The following is a 17,670-nucleotide window of genomic DNA, read 5'->3' as shown; positions in this document are numbered from 1 at the left end:
AAAAATCGCAAGGCAGAGTTGCCTCAAGCATAATTTTGCTACCTTCAGGCAGAGTTTGAATCAAACTATACCTAGTAAGGTAGAGTTTGCTGTCAAACTCTGTCTTCAGGCATGCCGCCTTATACTTGAATGCAAAACTCTGCCTGCAGGTAGAGTTTTGCATTCCAAATTCTGCTTGAGGTAGCCTTGCGAATCTAAACATCTGCCTTGCGATTTTTTTTTTTTACTGAGCTGGGGTTCAAACACTCAGAACCTTGGGTATTAGCGAAGGACAAAAATGGAAGACCACCAATTTGAGGGCCAAAAATTAAAGACTAGTGCTTTTGAGGGTCAATCCGCACAAAAAAAAAAAAAGTCAACTCTCAAAAACAAATCGGGCAATTTGCAGAATTGCCCTTCTTTTGGGGTGGTCTTTAAATTTTATCCCTTATATTTGTAATCTTTAAATTTTGCCCTTCGACTAAAACCCATGGGTTCCAGGTTAGAACCCCCACTCAGTAAAAAAATTAAAAAAAATTCGTAAGGCAGAATTTAAATTTCACTATGCCCCCACTGGTAGAATTTTAGTTATATCTAACCAAAAGTTATGTTTAACCAAAAGTCTGCCGATGGAGGCAGACTTTGCCTTGAGGCATATATATATATATATATATATATATATTTTACTTTTCAAGGTAAACTTTTAGTTATGCCTTAACTAAAAGTGTGCCCCATAAGACATAACTAAAAGTATGTCCCATAAGACGGAACTTTTCCTTAAAGGAATAACTAAAGTTATGCCAGAACCAGCATAACTATAAGTTCCGCCTTATAAGGCAAAATTTATGCCTCAAGAAAAAGTTCCACCTTAGAAGCATACTTTTAGTTATGCCTTAACTAAAAGTCTGCCCCATAAGACATAACTAGGAAAAGACTTTAAGTTAAGGCTTAATTAAAAGTCTGCCCATAAGTATGCCGGATCCGGCATACACTTGTTAAGGAATAACCAAAGTTATGCCGGACCCAGCATACTTATGCCAAGTCTGCCCATAAGGCATGAGTATGCCGGGTCCGGCATACACGTGACTCAAACCTTGCCTTGCGATTTTTTTAAAAATTTATGCTTGAGTGGGGGTTCAAACCCAGAACCTCATGATTTCTGCGTGAAGCTCAGGGTTGCAACGCGAAGGGCAAAAATTAAAGACCAGTAATATGGGGGCAAAATTTAAAGACCACAAATATGAGGGGCAAAATTTAAAGACCACCCAAAAAAAGGGCAATCCGCGCAAAAAAATGAAACAAATCCGGCCCAAAACTACTAAAGCCCATTTATGAGCCCAAATTTCCTTCCCTCCTCAAAACATAAATGACACCCACAATTATAAAACACAAACACAAACAAAAAATTGGAGGGAAAAATTTTCATCAGTGAAAAAAATAAAATAAAAAATGAGCAGAAGACGCCTCCAAATTATATGTTCCTCTGATGAAGAAGAAGAAGAAGAAGAAGAACTCGCCATCGACAACGAGGAAAACCAAAACCCAAACAATAATAATATCGAAATGGACATTCTAGAATCTTCCACTACTAACTTCCAATCAGTAACCCTAAATTCCCCAAACCAAAACCCTACACCCAACAATGCCCCAAACGTCCACGTGGCAGATTGTGGTATTGGTCGGGTATTGGAAGGGTTAGGGTTGAGATTGAGGAAAGAATGGGTAGAATCATGTGTTAGTGGACTTGAAGGAATGGAAAGAGGGTTTTTGGGATTGGATGATAATGCGAAGGCGAAGCTCTGTTTCGAGCAGTTTTTGTATTCGGATATGAATTATTGTGGCGCTGGAATGCTTCCGAGAGATGTGCATAAGTTGCATTTGGTTGATCTTAAAGGTCCCTTTGTTCTTCAGGTATACTGAAAAACCTAACAACCTTGTTTGGATGGTTGTTATGTATTGTTTCATAATGTATTGTAGTATTGTATTGAATTGCATTGTTTCGATAAAAATACAACGTTTGGATAGATTGTATTGTTTTCTGACGTTAAATAGTGTCACACATTAGCATTTTGAAAAATAAACCTACAGGAAGCTTTGTGGTTGTGGTACTGGTCGGGTATTGGAAGGATTAGGGCTAAGATTGAGGAAGGAATGGTTAGATTCATGTGTTAGAGGACTTGAAGGATTACAGAGAGGATTTTTGAGATTGGATGATAATGCGAAGGCGAAGCTTTGTTTCGAGTAGTTTTTGTATTTGGATATGAATTATTGTGGTGCAGGGATGGTTCCGAGAGATGTGTATAAGTTGCATTTGGTTGATCTTAAAGGCCCCTTTGTTCTTCAGGTATACTGAAAACCTGACAACCTTGTTTGGATGGTTGTTATGTATTGTTTCATAATGTATTGTATTGAATTGTATTGCATTGTGTTGGAAAGTATTGTATTGTCCATAGATTGTATCGCATTGTGTTGAAGAATAATTGGCTGTGTTACGTTGCACATACAAAAATGATATAGACTGGGGATCTTACTAGCTATTCAGATTGAGGGGCTGTAGTACATTTGCAATACACATTTGCGATACTGAAAGAGTCTTAAGTTATTTGTTAGAGTTAGTTTGACTTTCATGTTTGTAAATGAAAGACTATGACTTGACATCTTAGTTAAATTTTGTTTGAAGTACCTTTAATGTGACTCTGACTATTCCAGTGTTTCATCCCTTTCTCCCTCAAGGTAGATGAGATTGTGAATATCAGTTGTCCTGTTCGAGATAGGTACCAGAAAGCAGCTGCTGGAATAAAGAGGTGTCTGAAATTGTCCATGACTGATGGCATTCAGCGTGTGTTTGGGATGGAGTACAGACCTATAAAAGATCTTGACGTTCTGGCTCCTTCTGGACTGAAGGTAGGAATACCATGTTGTTTATTACTCCCTCCGTTTCAGTTTATATGAACCCATTCGATTGGGCACGATATTTAAGAAAGAGTGAAGACTTTTGAAACTTGTGGTTCAAAATAAGTTTTGAATATTTTTGTGGCTGTAAATCATTTCATAAAGTGAATTTGTTTTCAAATTAGGAAAGAGGTCATTCATTTTGGCACGGACTAAAAAGTAAATAGGTTCACATAAATTGAAACAGAGAGAGTATTTTGTTTGTCAACTAGCTTTAAAAGTCTATCTACAAGATGAGAACTGATAAGAATAGTATTCATCACAATTTTTTTTCCATATTCATATAGATTGCTGCTGCATTCTGCAGGTTGTTATCTGTAATGTTCACGTTAGGCGCGGACTTATGATGTTGGTCCCTGAAGTAATCGAAGTTCTGGGTGGGATGGTGGAAGAGTTAGAAGAAGCAAGACAACGGCTAGTTAATGAAATAAATAAGCCACCAAGGGGGAAAAGGTATGACGAAGGACCAACAAAACATTTCCTGTCTGGACCTCATTACCAATTGCTGATATTGTTGCTAGATGCCATAGATAAGTGTTGTGTTCACTTGAATGGCAGAGGTTGATGGTCAGTGCTAGTGTTAGAGGACCTTAAATGACTGAATATGGAATGCAATTAAATGGATAATGAGGATTTATATTATTGAGCCCAACTAGCATGGATTAAGGTGTAGTTGTTGATGTTCAAGTCTCTTCAGTAGTTTTCTTAAGGGTCAAATAAATACTCTGATGTACTTTGACCTCCCCCTTCCTCATCCATTTTGTTTTTTTGACTTTCTAGTGAAGACTTAGTATCTGTTGCTCAGCTGTAGGCTTTGGTTCTCAAATAAGTGAATAAGGCATCTTGTCATGGTTTATTAATGTTTTGCTAGAAACAACCTGGTTACTTTTGGTGATTTAGTTACTTTATCTATGCCCAATGCCAGAACAAGGTCTGGAGTGGTCCCTCCTTTGGCAACTCGAGCTACTAATGCTGCATGGCCACGCGAAGGTGTTACTGCTCCAGAGCCCGCTGATACTTCCTCAAGAGAAAGGTCACATTTTCAGGTTCATGAGCAAGGTACTTTGATACCCTAAAAAGCTTATCTGCAATTAGTCTAGGATATGCGTATATGTACTGCATGTTCATTTGTTTTTAGTGTTGCTTTTAAATGAAAAAAAAAACGATTTCTTTGAGCTACTTTTGCTTATATGATTAAGCTGGTCTTCTGGCTTTTAGTATGAGAGAGAAGCTGATATTTTGTCAGATTGCTTCCTTTTGATGGCTTCTCTCCGCACAAGCTTGTTTTTTAAGCCGAGTTTTTGGGTTTTTTCCTGTAGTTTGAGTGTTAATCAGGCGAACATTTATTCCTCAATCAGTGTTGTGAAAGGCGAGCGCCATCTCGCCAAAGGCGAGACGCGTGGCGAGGCGTGGCTCTGCCGCCTTTTAGGGCTGTGGCGAGCTCACCTTCAAAAGGTGAGCCAAAGGCGCTAATGGCGCCGAGGCGAGGCGCCACTTGTGGCGAGGAGACAGTGGGTATTTTAAAAAAAAAGGCAATTAAAAGTTGAAGACTTAAATGAAAACAACGGCTAGGTTTTTTTTTGCCTCTCTTCTCCTTCAAGCTTTTCAGGTACGCTCTCTTTCTCCTTCTTCTTCTTCTTCAGTTCTTCTTTCTTCCTCCTATGTTTTCTTCTTCTGCTTCTTCTCCTGTTCTTTTTTTTTTATTTTTTTTTCTGGCGACTCCTCCTCTCTTTCCGGCGACTTCTGCAATTTTTTTTTCCTCCTTTTATTCTCTTCTTCTTTTTCTACTCTGTTTTTTTCTCCTCTGTTTTTTTCTTTTTCTATTTTCTCCTCTGTTTTTTTTTTCTCAACTGCCAGTGAGGCAGTGACTGTATTTTCTCCTCTGTTTTTTCTGTTCAATAATTATTGAGTCATTGACTCATTCAAGTTCTAAACTTTTAGAATCTACTATCTACTTTTAATTTTTGAATTGAAATATTTGCTAATATGTTATTGCTAGTGAGATTTTGATTATTTATATATGCAATTAAATATTTTAATTTTTTGGTATTTATTGGCGCCGCACTTCAAAAAGGCGCTCGCCTCGCCGCTCGCCTCGCCTTAAGGCGAGGCAGGCCCTTGTCGCCTTTTGTCGCCGCGCGCTGTCCAAAACACTGCCCTCAATGATATAGCTAAGGTAGTGCTACAAGATGAAAGATTGGTTTACGCATTTAAATTGGAATAGGTTCTAGCTGACCTCTTGCATTATCTTGTGGATGGTGGTTTGGTCTGTTTGGAGCACATGTTTATTAAGTAAAGATTGGTAGCGCTCTACCTGTTTGACAAAAGGAAAGGATCCCAGAAGGATTCAAAGGAAAGGATCCCAGAAGGATTCTATGTTTATGCTAATGATGTTACTAGCTATTTGCCGACCTTGGTTTTTTCCTTTTCACAACCAAAGATGAACAATTTTGACAACAAAGGCTATGACCAGAATATTTGCCATATCCGTCAAAAGGCACCTTCTCTTGATCCATTGAGCAAATTTGCCAAATTACCTATTAAATCCTCTTCAGTGCTGTTCTACAAGTGGTGAAGTTGGCAACTGCCTGAACTGGACTATTTGTGTTGCCACTGTGGCCAAGCTTAATGGCCCCAACGAGAATGGAGTGGATATGGATGATTGGTAGAGCTGACCTAGTGTATTTTTTTTTTTTGGATAACCGTGGTGTCCAGGCCAGCTTGCGCGCACCTCGACTAATTCCACGAGATACCTGCCACCTCTACCTAGGCTGGGATACAACAACAACAACATACCCAGTGAACCTTAGACCTCATAGTTCTCAACCCACTTCATTGACTACTAGGCCACACCCTTGGGTGACCTAGTTAATTTTGGATGGAGGCAAAGTTGATTGAGTGATTTGTATCAGTTTCGCTTATCATATCCACGTGGACAAATCTCTACTGTTATTAATTGGTTTTCATTTTGTCTCTGTTGATAGGCTTAACGAACTAAGACAATGTAATTTTTATTCCTATGTCAAAAAGGAAAAAGAGAAAAGAATCAGGGTGCTGCTTGTATCTTGACAAATCCTTCAGGGGAGAGTGTACTCATTAATATATGTCTGTTTTTTATGGGGAAGGGAGTGTGTATGTGTGTGGTATCGGGGTCTGTAGGTGCCTCTGTAAATACACCTTGCTTGTTGGTAAGTGGATGTCTAGGAGAAAGTACCACATGATATGACTTGATTCAGTAGATTAATTTTTTCATGTTTAAGGTGCGGGGGAGCTTTATAAGAAAAGCCAAAAAGGTGAGAGCGAAATTATGCCAGACAAGGGTAGAGGGTGTCAACCTGTTTCACTTCTAACTTCATATGGAGATGTACTGTGATAGAAGACTAATCTATCTTTTTAAACTTTCGCTTTGGGGTGCAGGAACGTCTGTTGTTGCTACTTCTGCAACAGAAGAAATTAATCCCGTTACACCTGGGCTACCATCTTCTACGACGATCACCACTCCTGTTTATAGAAGAGATGCTCAATCTAATTTTCCAACTCCAGCTGTTTCTGTCCCATTCAATATGAATGTTACTGGGCCTACCTTTTCATCTGTTGCAGCTACTCATGCGGAGGATATCCACATGGACGACATGACCACCGAAGGCATTGATGTTTCAATTAGAAGGGAACGTAATGACCCTGTCCGTTTGTCTTCTTTCACCATGGAAGTGGAGGAACATCTTTCAGATGTTAGAAGTAGCCCTACCACACCTGCCAGTGGCAGGAGCAGAGAAAGCATTCCTGTCTCTATCGGTAGTGTCCATAATGAAGATGTAGAGCCTGATTCATTGTCTACTGCAGCAATTGATGTTGATGAAATTGATTTCGTTGATGAGTTGGACCATCCATTTATACTTTCTGGAGGGAAGGAAACCCCTTTCACTTACTTAGCTAGTCTGTCGGCTAAGCAGGCTGGTATGAATGGCAGTGCTTCCACTGTTACAGGAAAAATTAAGGTAATTTTTGGTTTCCCTCGTGATATCAACTTCTCTGATGCTGCTATTTAGAAAATTCATTGTGTCCCTTCTATCTTACACTCAGAAATTGAGCATTTTTTCCCACTTGGATGTAATAAGTGTGAGTAAATTGGGGATACATGCAAGCATAATAATTGATATAAATTAATCGAATGAAATAACAAGATACAATTCCAACAGGAATTGAAGAATAGTTAGAATCGTAGATCCTAACTGAACGTTATGAGAACAATTGATATATGAAACCAATCACCCCCTAAGAACGATAAGAAAGAACCAAAGATATAAAGCGATTAATTGAATGATAAGAAAGAACCAAAGATATAAAGATCAAAAGAGGAAGAATTATCATCAAGAATCAAGTTTAAAAGTAATTCTGAAGTTCAATATGAACAAAGAGGATTTCAACTTCTCAAAGGTGTTTAACTCACCATATGTCAAAGCTACTCTAAAAGAGATGATATTAATATCTATCACTATTGCACAAAGATGGGAAAGACAGTTTCCCAAACTCAAAACTCTCTCCGACTGATAGACCAGTGTGGTGCGCTGATTCAATAGCTTAAGCTCCGACTGATAGACCAGTTGGTTTTCCTGCTTCAGTACAACGCGCCTGGCCAAATCTAGACAGTGCGATGCACCAACTCATATTTTCCAGCAGTGTTCTCCTCAGCTTGTTCCATGCAATCATCAAGCCTCCAAACATGATATATTCTTCAAGAATCCTCAAAATAGCTCTCTAAGCACTTCCTACTCTTTTTATTAAGATCATGCAGCTCCTTAATGTTGCAATCCTTGAGTCTTCTTGATCTTGAAACGAGTTCCATGCAATTCTCGAACCAACAAACATGGTGTTCTTTGCAATAATCCTCAAATAGCTCTTCAAGCCCCTTCTAACTGTTGCTTGAAGATCATGCAGCTCCTTAATGTGCAATCCCTGGAAGCTCTTGGTCTTGAAACGAGTCAACGGTCCCTTTGACATCTTGAAATCTTCCACAATGTGCTCCGTGCTATCCGGGTCTGTATCACTGTCTATAACAGTTGCTTAACTAGGCATAGATCTTTTCTTAAGCCAATGGCAATCTGTTAAGAAAACCCTCGTTACTGGCATCCCTCTTCCTAGCAGCGTACTTTTTTTGAATATTTGGTTCATTTGCTATCGTTATGCTTTGTCTTGTCTTTTTTGCATTTAGAGTTAGTAATTCGCCATTGTTATTAAGGCTGCTTTCATATTGTGTTTTGCCTTTCACGATACAAGACAGTGAACTCTGTTGTTTTTCATTTCTAGCGTGAAAAGTTGCGAATACCGAGTAGAATTATCTATCATGTTAATAATAAGAAACTGAGATCTGGCTTAAATCTGCAGTGCTTTCTTACTGGTGTGAAGGGATTTCAGTATAAACAGAGGAGTAACTACGAGCTTCGGGTTTTTGTGGATGATGGCAGCCTCATTTCTGAGATCCTTATAGATCATGCTGTAAGTTATCGAAGACTGGACCACTTGATTATGAGAATCTGATTATTGTTTAACTTTTGTCTGCTTCAGCTTGTGCAGAAAGAAATAGGGTTTTCTCCTGCAGAGGTAACTACAGCTCTTGATTCTTCAGATAAAAAACGAGGCAGTGACATGAAGGAGACACTGAAACGTTTCCAGAAATTCTTGATTAATTTTGAGGTATTTCACTGCTATTCATGAAGGGATTTTTCTTGATAGCTAACTCCACATGAATCTTCTAAGTTCATATTTGTTTGTTGTATAAAATTGCACCTAGCATTAAACGTGGATAACCGAATAACAAGTGTTTTTGGATCAAGAAGTACTTTGCAACTACGTCTGTAAGAGTAAAACAAAAGCGTCCAGGTATAGATTTTAATGAAATGACAATGCATGTACAGTCAGGCCTCTCTATAACAGCCATCTCCTATAACAACATTTCACTATAACTAACCATGTTTTCAGTGGAACTAACCTTTCATGTTATTTTATATTATATGTTCTTTATCGCATTTCGCTGTAGCTGCCAAAATGTATCGGAACAAACGATGCAGTTATAGAGAGGTTTGACTATAGTTGATCAATAAACCGTGTCAACCCCAAATTATTGATCCTTTTATAAATCTTATGTACAAGAATTAATTATAAAAAATATAAGAAATGCAAACAATTATTTCTGTGATTAATAACTCGATTGTTATTGGCGCGAAAGCTTATCATGCTGAAGGATTATGGTCTTGTAAAATTAATACCTGATATAGCAAATACTCTGTGCATGAGAATGTCTTGAGCAATATGTATCTTGCAGGGAACAATGTTTGTACAGTTGAATGGAGAATCCCCAATTCCGGTTGCTACCGAAATGAACCAGGGGTGTCCTGCCTCTGATGCATGGTTGCTTCTCAAAAGACTAAAGCCCTCTACTTCTCCGCGACAATATCATCTTCATCACCCAGAGACCATCAATTTATGCCCTTGATGTGTTCATCATTCTCTGGAGAACTTCAAAACATATGCGAGCTGATGGCGGATATTATACTCCACATATTCCCAGGTTTATCAGCGAAAATAGTGTTATCCTTAGATTTAGAATCAGCAAAGCTGAGTTACATCACATTGCTCGATTCAGAAAGTTGTTGCATGAGATGACTCCTTGAGAAGCAATGGCGTAAATGCAGAAACAGTTTGCCTTGATTCAAACAATGAAATGACTTCTCAAATTAACTATTTTTTTGGGGCGGAGCTAGGGTTGCAAGGGGGTTCATCCGAACCAAGTAAGAATTTGAATGTCAATATTTTAACTAGGAATTCTTTTTGAGCTTAGATTAGAAATCTCACTCGATTTATTTAGTTGCTTTCTTTCCTTTTTCTTGGTATTTAGTGTCAATTCGGTAGTGTATATATTTTTATATCTTAAACAATGTAAATTTGAAATCCATAACTGTAGAATTAATTATAACGTCCATTTTTCATCCTTGTGCTTTTCTCTCTAGGAATAGTAAGAGATTAAACGATTCGTCAAATAAAAGATCAGTAATACCATTGATGTGATGCTATTTTTCAATGTAGAAAGGATAAAGTTGATTTTTTTTTTTTGTCATTTGTGAGTGGTTAACGAGATTTAGTAAATTTAATCACTTCGTCAATCAATTGCTTCTTCCAGTCAGATCGATCATATGATACAATTTCCATTTTGAGACTGCTCAAAATGCTTCTACAACATTCTACTAGGAGTAATTAAATATACATTTTAATACGATTTTCAATAATTTGAATCCATTTAAACTATTTAGATCTTACACTTCAATGTAATCAATTAACTTTTCAACTATTTCTAAAATAATTCTTGTACTGCTACTAATACATACATACATCATATAGGTTACAGTATCCATATTTTCAACCAAATACAGTCATTAAAAATACAGTGACTGGAGTAATATATAAAAATAAAGGAAAATTAATTTAAAAAAAAGCTATTTGATGCTCTTTTTCATTTCAGTTTACCCTTAATAATTTCTTATAGTCACTCATGTTATGTTGTGTTTAAGAATTCATGTTTCAAAAATTTTAATAATCACATAAGTATTATGTGATTATTAATAATAATACTATGAGTTTCGACAATATTCATTTTTAAACAATTAGATGTCTAGATAAATAAGTTTGCATAAATTGAAAAGAATGAAATACTCGCAAATTGAGGGAAGTGATGAAAAGCATGAATTAGAAAGTGAGAGAAAAGTTGTGGACAAAGAAACCGCAAAAAATAATTGAAGCATAGAGCTTACAACTCGCTACGAAATAAAAGGTGACTCGTATAAATTCTTGCCAACTATTCCTTGTGGACTCTCTCACTTCTCTCTTCATTCTCAAACTTTTCTCATTTCCACACTTCAATCTCTCTCTTACTCTCTCTATCTCTCTCTACAATTTCCACACATACCTTCTTGAAAAATTCATCTCCTATTTGTCTATACAAGAACAACCAAAAAATACTAAAAGGAAAAAAAAAAAAAGTTTTTGGAGCTTATTTTTCAATCCATATTGATCATTGAGGATATAGAAGAAAACCCCACAAAAGGAATTGTAAGTTCTTATCTCTTTTTATACAAATAAGTCATATCTTGATAACAAGATTCTATATTTATCAGTTCCTCCTGTGTTTGATATTGACGTTTGTTAAGACAGACAAATTAGGAATTACTTTTGTTAGAAACGTTATGTAAGGGACAAGGAGCGGGCCAACTCCTTAACGCTAGAACAATTGATCTGCATGCATCCATTATTTTGTAACGATGCATAATTTAGAGCCCGTTTGGATTGACTTATAAGTTGTTTTCAGTTTTTTTGAGTGTTTGACTGACCAGCTTAAAGTCATTTTATGCTTAAAATAAGTTCAAAAAAATAATTGAGCCCATTTGACTTAGCTTATCTAAAGCAGCTTATAAGCCAAAAAAAATAAGTTAGACTACCCAACTTATTTTTTTTAGCTTATAAGCTGTAGGCATAAGCCTATCCAAACAGGCTCTTAGTTATAAAATTTATCGCGTTTTACCCCCACCCCCACGGCCCCACCCAAAAAAATAAATAAATCTTGACACACAAACTTTGTAACACTTGCATTATTTCTCACTATTTTCCTTTTTTTTTTTTTTAGGAAAAAGGAAATCTTGATGGCCCCAAATGGAGGAGGTGTGAATAAGAACAATGGGACGTCAATAGCAAGAAATAACCATAATGGAGGAGGGACAAGGCAGGTATTAAAAAAAGGTCCATGGACAGCAACGGAAGACGCGATTTTGATGGAGTATGTGAAGAAACACGGAGAAGGAAATTGGAACGCGGTCCAGAGGAATTCAGGTTTAATGAGATGTGGGAAAAGTTGTAGGTTAAGATGGGCAAATCATTTGAGGCCTCATTTGAAAAAAGGTGCATTTTCTTTAGAAGAAGAAAGGCTTATTGTGGAACTTCATGCTAAACTTGGAAACAAATGGGCTCGTATGGCTGCTCAGGTTGTTAACTAATTCTTTGATAAGAATTAATACTATTTCAATCTACGTCTAACTCAAATTATACATGCGCGTGGATTTTTTGGTACAAAAAGTGTAATTCGTTGATTCTAAATCCTGAATTCGTCATTGAACTTTGGCCTCTCTTTGGGGCCATGTATATCTTTGTTTTCCTTATTTGTTTTATACAGGTGGCAAAAGATTTAGTTGGAGGTTACATATATATATGTGAAAACAACATATTCATTTCGAAATCTTAATAGAAAGCAATATGTTTTTTGGGAATAGAGAGTGTTTTACTCCTTCATTGGCTTATTCTTCGTGAATCTGAATTAATCGGATCAGTAGATTTATGTTATTAATGTCAAAATGAAAAAAGCTAACACGTTTACATGCATATCTACATGGTTTTGTATGTTTCTAGTGTGTGCATGAATTGGATTACAACCTAAAATACTCATTTTCCAGAAAAGGATAAGTTGACCACCCTCTTGGAGAAATATTATTGAGTTTTTCGCCTGAGTTTTCTTTAATTTCTTGATCATCATTATTGTTTTTCAAGTGATTTTGTATTTTTACTTTTCATCACCATTAGCAAAGTGGAAATTGTGAGTTTATTTTTCACTATCCTTTGCTTGTCTATTGGATCTACACTACTAGAATTGTTTCATTAATTTGTTTTACACTTATCAATGTCAAATTAACTATTTTTTTTGGTTCTTATTCTATGAATACAGCTGCCAGGTAGAACAGATAATGAAATCAAGAATTACTGGAACACAAGGCTAAAAAGAAGACAAAGAGCTGGTTTGCCCATATACCCTCAAGACATACAGCCACAAAATTACCAACAAGATCAAAACCAACAACAACATAGTACTAATATCCCTTCACCATTTGATAATCACCAAAATTCCAATTACAATAATTCCCCTCTTTCCCTTTTAGATATCTTCAATCCTTCAACCATGAAACCTAGTAGTAATATTATTTCAAATCCATACCAATTCAATAATAATCCTAGTTCTCCATTTCTCACAACTACAAATAATATTAACAACCAAGTCAAGTTTTTTCGCGATCCTCGCGTTAGCCTTTCCTTAACATTAGCATCATCGATGAAGAACTCAGCACTTTCTTCAATGGTAGCACCCGTGCCTAATAATTTTAGTCAGGGCTATTCTAGTTCAATTCCAGTGTCGTCACAACTTCAACACAACTATCCAAATTTTACCACCGTTACAAGACCTTTTACAGCGATTTCCTCAAACCCTAATGGTTTAATCTTAGGTATGTGCGTCTCAACCAAAAGAATTTGTTCATATTTGTTATTTTCTTCATTTTTTCTCAATTGTGCTTGTATTTTCACCAACAGGTATAGGCACAGAGCACCGGTCAGTCCAATCGACCGTGCCTGAGACTACAACATCAAGTGATGCTGATAATTATGCTGTTGATCACGGATTATCGCGAGGAAATAGTGGATTATTGGAAGATTTACTGGAGGAATCTCAAACCTTAACTCGAGCTGAGAAAATAAAAGAGCATTGTTCAATTGAGAATGAGGATAATAAAGGGAAATTAGTGTGGGAGGAATATGGATTAACAGAAGAAGCAGCAGATGCTATTTTAACGGGAGAATCAACATACAATTTTTCTCATTGTGATGATGATGATGCCACACAAAATAAGCATTCTGAAGAATCCAGCCCTATCAATTCATCCTCAGGTAAATTTATATACATTGATCGTGTAAAGAATATTTACACACTATTATTGTCTTTAAACCGATCATGCATAATACAAAAAAAAAAAACATAAATTAGTTATGAAACTCGTTGCTAATTTGTCACTAAATTGCTCATAGCTAGCAATATTTTTTGCTAATCAATCGCAAATTCGTTGTTAAATAAGAGTAGCGATGGATTTTGACCTTTAGTGACATAAGGTGTTCGTCGCTAATTCCTATTATTTTATTTTGTAGTTTATTTATTGCCTCTTTTAGGCTATTGAGTTGAGATTATTGTACAAAGCTACCTAATGTCGAAGGTTATTTTAACTTGCTGGTGTAGGTTCTATGCATTGAAAGTATATAGGTTTGCTACACTATCGAGTTAAGCTTTATACACCGATGATATAAAAATATTTACATAATTAGCTCACTTAAAAGGTAATTGAAGAAAAATTTATATTTGATATAAGCATTAATTCATTGATGACCTATATAGCAAATACTAGTAGATAATATGTTATAATAGATCGATTAAATTACATTGATGGTGTAAAAAAGTTGTATACTGTCACGACATAGAACTTAAATCCTATAAAATTGTGTACTAATATTACATTCTTTCTTATATTTCATTCATTTTGGCCCTTGAGTAACTTTTATTATGGTTTCGTATAGGGTTGACAACAAAGGAAGGTTCATTAGAGCTGGGTAATCAAGTGGATGATGATATTATGAGATTTCTTGATAATTTTCCACTAGGTGTACCTGTTCCTGATTGGTGTGATGATGACCAAAATCATCATGATCAGCAGAATACATCTAATGGCCAATCTTTTGAATGTGATCAAATACAATTGTCCTCAAAATCAAGCTGATATTGAAGACTCAAATTCATAGGCGGATCCAGAATTTGAAGTATATGAGTTTCCGCAGCAACCTTCTTATAAATATGCAATAATCAGTCAAGTATTTATATATTTAGTATATTTTTAATACATATATAGGATTTTGGACAAAAGTACAAACTAGGCCCGCCTCTTCAAGGGTTAATCATAAATAGGAAACTGGAGCATGTTGCTGGATTAACATGCTTGTTTGTTTTTTTTCTGCTAATAGGAGTAGTAAACATTTATTGCAGTATTTTTGTTGTTAATTCTTTTTTAATATTCCATAGGTTAATATGTAGATACACTGATAATTGTCATTCAATTGACTTGGCTTATTTATTGTGTGCATTACGAAACAAGGAAACTTGTTGTTTGAGTTACATGTCTATTTTTAGGACGATCAGTTAACTTTTATAAACTGTCAGTGTAAAATATTTTACCCTATCAAAGCATTTAGTAACTAGTAACTACTCATAATAAGTGATTGGTAACCTCAATAAGAATGCACATAAGCTTCTATTCGGTTTAAATTACGCTTATACTATTAGGGTTTAGGGGATGTAAAGTTAAATCTTTTATGATTATAATCTAGACTCTGACTAACAAGAGTTTGTGATGAATATATATGGGATGGTAGTTTTTTATGCACCTAGAGACGAGATGATCTTTTTTTAGTTGTCAAATTAATGGTGTTATTAATCTGTATTACGAAAATATTTTGAAACAATAACTTTGTAAAATTCCAGAAAACAATAAATTTTGTAAAACCAGAAAGTATAAATCAGAAACTAGAAAATATCAAAACAGTATTCGAAAAATATTTTTAAGGAAGAAAATCGAGCCCACTGAATGCACAGTGTGTCCTTAAGGTAATTATTCCCCTCAAGTACCTGAGGTTAATGGAATATATCCTCTCAGGATAGAACGATCTTACTCACCGGTGTATCGGTACCTAAAACCACGGTGTCAGCGAACCACTCAACGGCAGTAAATTACACTAGAATTTATTTGTGCAGAAGAAGAAGAAGAAGTAGTTTTGAAGTTCAGAAAATTCTTAAGGAAAAATCTGAGGAATCAAACGAATTTATAGCCATGAAAGTACTGTTTCTGAAGGTTTCCAACCCTTCAGAACAATCACTTTAAAAACGGGAGGGAATTTTAAATAAAATTCGGGAAAGAATCGGGTCGCGGGTCACTAACGGGTCAGGATCTGGATAATTGAATTAATTAATTAAATAAATAATTAAAATTAAAGAAAATTTGGTCCAAAAAGATTATCAATCAATCATTTGACCGACTCCGACTCCGAGCCGAGCGACGACGACAGCGCGAGAGGAGACCCACTTCCTAACCCTTCAGCAACAAGAAGGAGTGCTTCTACTTTTAAGTAGGAAAACTTTTCTTTCCACTACCAATGAGGGACAAATGCTTATTTCATAAAGCAAGAGGGAACAATTCATTTTCCCTCCACTTCTTTTCCCTCCATTTCCATTCAACCTATCAAATAAACCCAACAAATGGTGCCAACGATATGTGGATAATAATTTGTCTACGCTCTTGACAATATATATAACGTAACTATACTCTATTCCCAACTTCTCTTTAATTTTAACTATAGAATATTTAGGTAATTTTTAAAACATTCATGAAGACAATCGTTTTCTGTACGTCAGCTGCAACATATCATGAAAAATTACTGTCCATTTGCATACGACATACTTATAGTATTCTTTTTTGTAATAAAACCATCTATTGTGGCGGAAATTCCCATTTATAAAAGTAATATAGATCAACATAAAGAAACCCCTTAGGGATCAAATTTGGAAAAAATGAGCGATCTTATATATACACTTAATTTCACCTAGAATATTTAACTAAGGATTTGGTGACGATCGCTCACCACAAAAAATAAAAATTTTGTGACGGCTAAAATTGTTATGAAAGCTCAAAAAGTCAGCCACTAAAAATATTAAATGGCGATTTTAGGATCATTGTTAGTACTTTCGAAACTGAATATTATCTGGATGATCCTGGGGTCGCCACGAAAAAAAAAAAAACAGTTATGGCGATGAAACTCCATAAAAAATAAATAAATACTCGAGATACTATTTTACCAATCGGTTACATGTATCTAACATATTAGTACCTAACGATTTTCCACAAACTGGTGACGAAACATATAACTTGTACGAATATTTTCATTTTTCAAGTCGATCTGATCCATTCGTTCATAGAACCATTTACACAATCACTGACATAATAAAAGGTTTCCCAAAATAGATTTTAGGTGACTGTGGATAGTCACAAAGTAAAAGGTCACCGTGGATTAGTCCTTTTTGCCTCGGTCTAAAAAATCTTTCTCCTATGTTCTGGATAAATAAAAACATTAGTCTTGTATTTTCTGTTCTTCATGATAAAACCTAATGATAAGAATTGGATAACATCATTCTTTATCCGGATTCTCGCAGAGAGGATTCAGAATTTATATTTAATAGGTCTAACTTTTAAGATTTTTAGTATTGTATTTAAGGGTCGTTTGGTTGCTAGTTAAAGTTATGCAAGTATTAGTAGTACAAAGATTAGGTTAAATATGCTTTCAAATTTAATTTTATTTATATTTTAATAGATTATATATATATATATATATATATATACTCGGAAGGTATAAATTCAAATGAATCCGTAGCCGAAAGGCTACTCCACCCCTGATCTCGCATAAATGCAGGTGATGATGTCTTTACTAAATTTGGAATATTTTATGATGTCAATAGCTAGCACACTTTTTTTTTTCTTTCTGAATTACGTACTTTGCAAGTACTAGGTAAGAAAATGTCTCCATTATTAGCATCCCCCTTAAAAAAGGTTCACGCACACCATCAACTCCCCAATCAACGCTCACTTTTTATTTGTTCTTATTGTCCTTAACGTTCTATTGTAAAAAGAAAAGAAAAAAGCAATTTAATCAGGCACCTTGTCCAAAGGGTGGCAATTGATCTCCCTTAGTTGATCTCCCTAAGTTGAAAACTTGCACCATTTAGATTGGTAATTCTTTAATGTACACATAATTTTTTATTGAATTTCTTTGAATTTTTTG

At 35.6% G+C, this 17,670-nt stretch overlaps 2 protein-coding genes across 3 annotated transcripts; both read left to right on the top strand.

The window, feature by feature from the left end:
* The first annotated feature begins 1,283 nt into the window (after positions 1-1,283).
* Positions 1,284-9,996, top strand: LOC132636653 (recQ-mediated genome instability protein 1). Of its 2 annotated transcripts, none has more exons than XM_060353611.1 (8): positions 1,284-1,890; positions 2,713-2,883; positions 3,239-3,384; positions 3,857-3,990; positions 6,349-6,929; positions 8,317-8,427; positions 8,497-8,625; positions 9,254-9,996. In XM_060353611.1, exons 1-8 carry the CDS (start codon positions 1,429-1,431, stop codon positions 9,422-9,424), a joined length of 1,905 nt encoding a protein of 634 aa, XP_060209594.1. In that variant the 5' UTR covers positions 1,284-1,428; the 3' UTR covers positions 9,425-9,996. The 2 variants fall into 2 exon arrangements, with proteins under 2 accessions (XP_060209594.1, XP_060209595.1); XM_060353612.1 differs by lacking the exon at positions 1,284-1,890 and adding an exon at positions 1,899-2,323.
* An 808-nt stretch (positions 9,997-10,804) lies between these two features.
* Positions 10,805-14,842, top strand: LOC132636652 (transcription factor MYB101-like). Its single transcript, XM_060353610.1, has 5 exons — positions 10,805-11,034; positions 11,606-11,960; positions 12,695-13,247; positions 13,333-13,686; positions 14,365-14,842. The coding sequence occupies exons 2-5, from the start codon at positions 11,622-11,624 to the stop codon at positions 14,562-14,564; spliced, it is 1,446 nt and encodes a 481-aa protein (XP_060209593.1). The 5' UTR covers positions 10,805-11,034; positions 11,606-11,621; the 3' UTR covers positions 14,565-14,842.
* Positions 14,843-17,670: the final 2,828 nt, after the last annotated feature.

The sequence above is a fragment of the Lycium barbarum genome, chromosome 4 (assembly GCF_019175385.1).
Source record: "Lycium barbarum isolate Lr01 chromosome 4, ASM1917538v2, whole genome shotgun sequence".
Lineage (NCBI taxonomy): Eukaryota > Viridiplantae > Streptophyta > Magnoliopsida > Solanales > Solanaceae > Lycium > Lycium barbarum.
The sequence above is the reverse complement of the archived record's forward strand: the minus strand, read 5'-3'. Positions and strand labels throughout refer to the sequence as shown.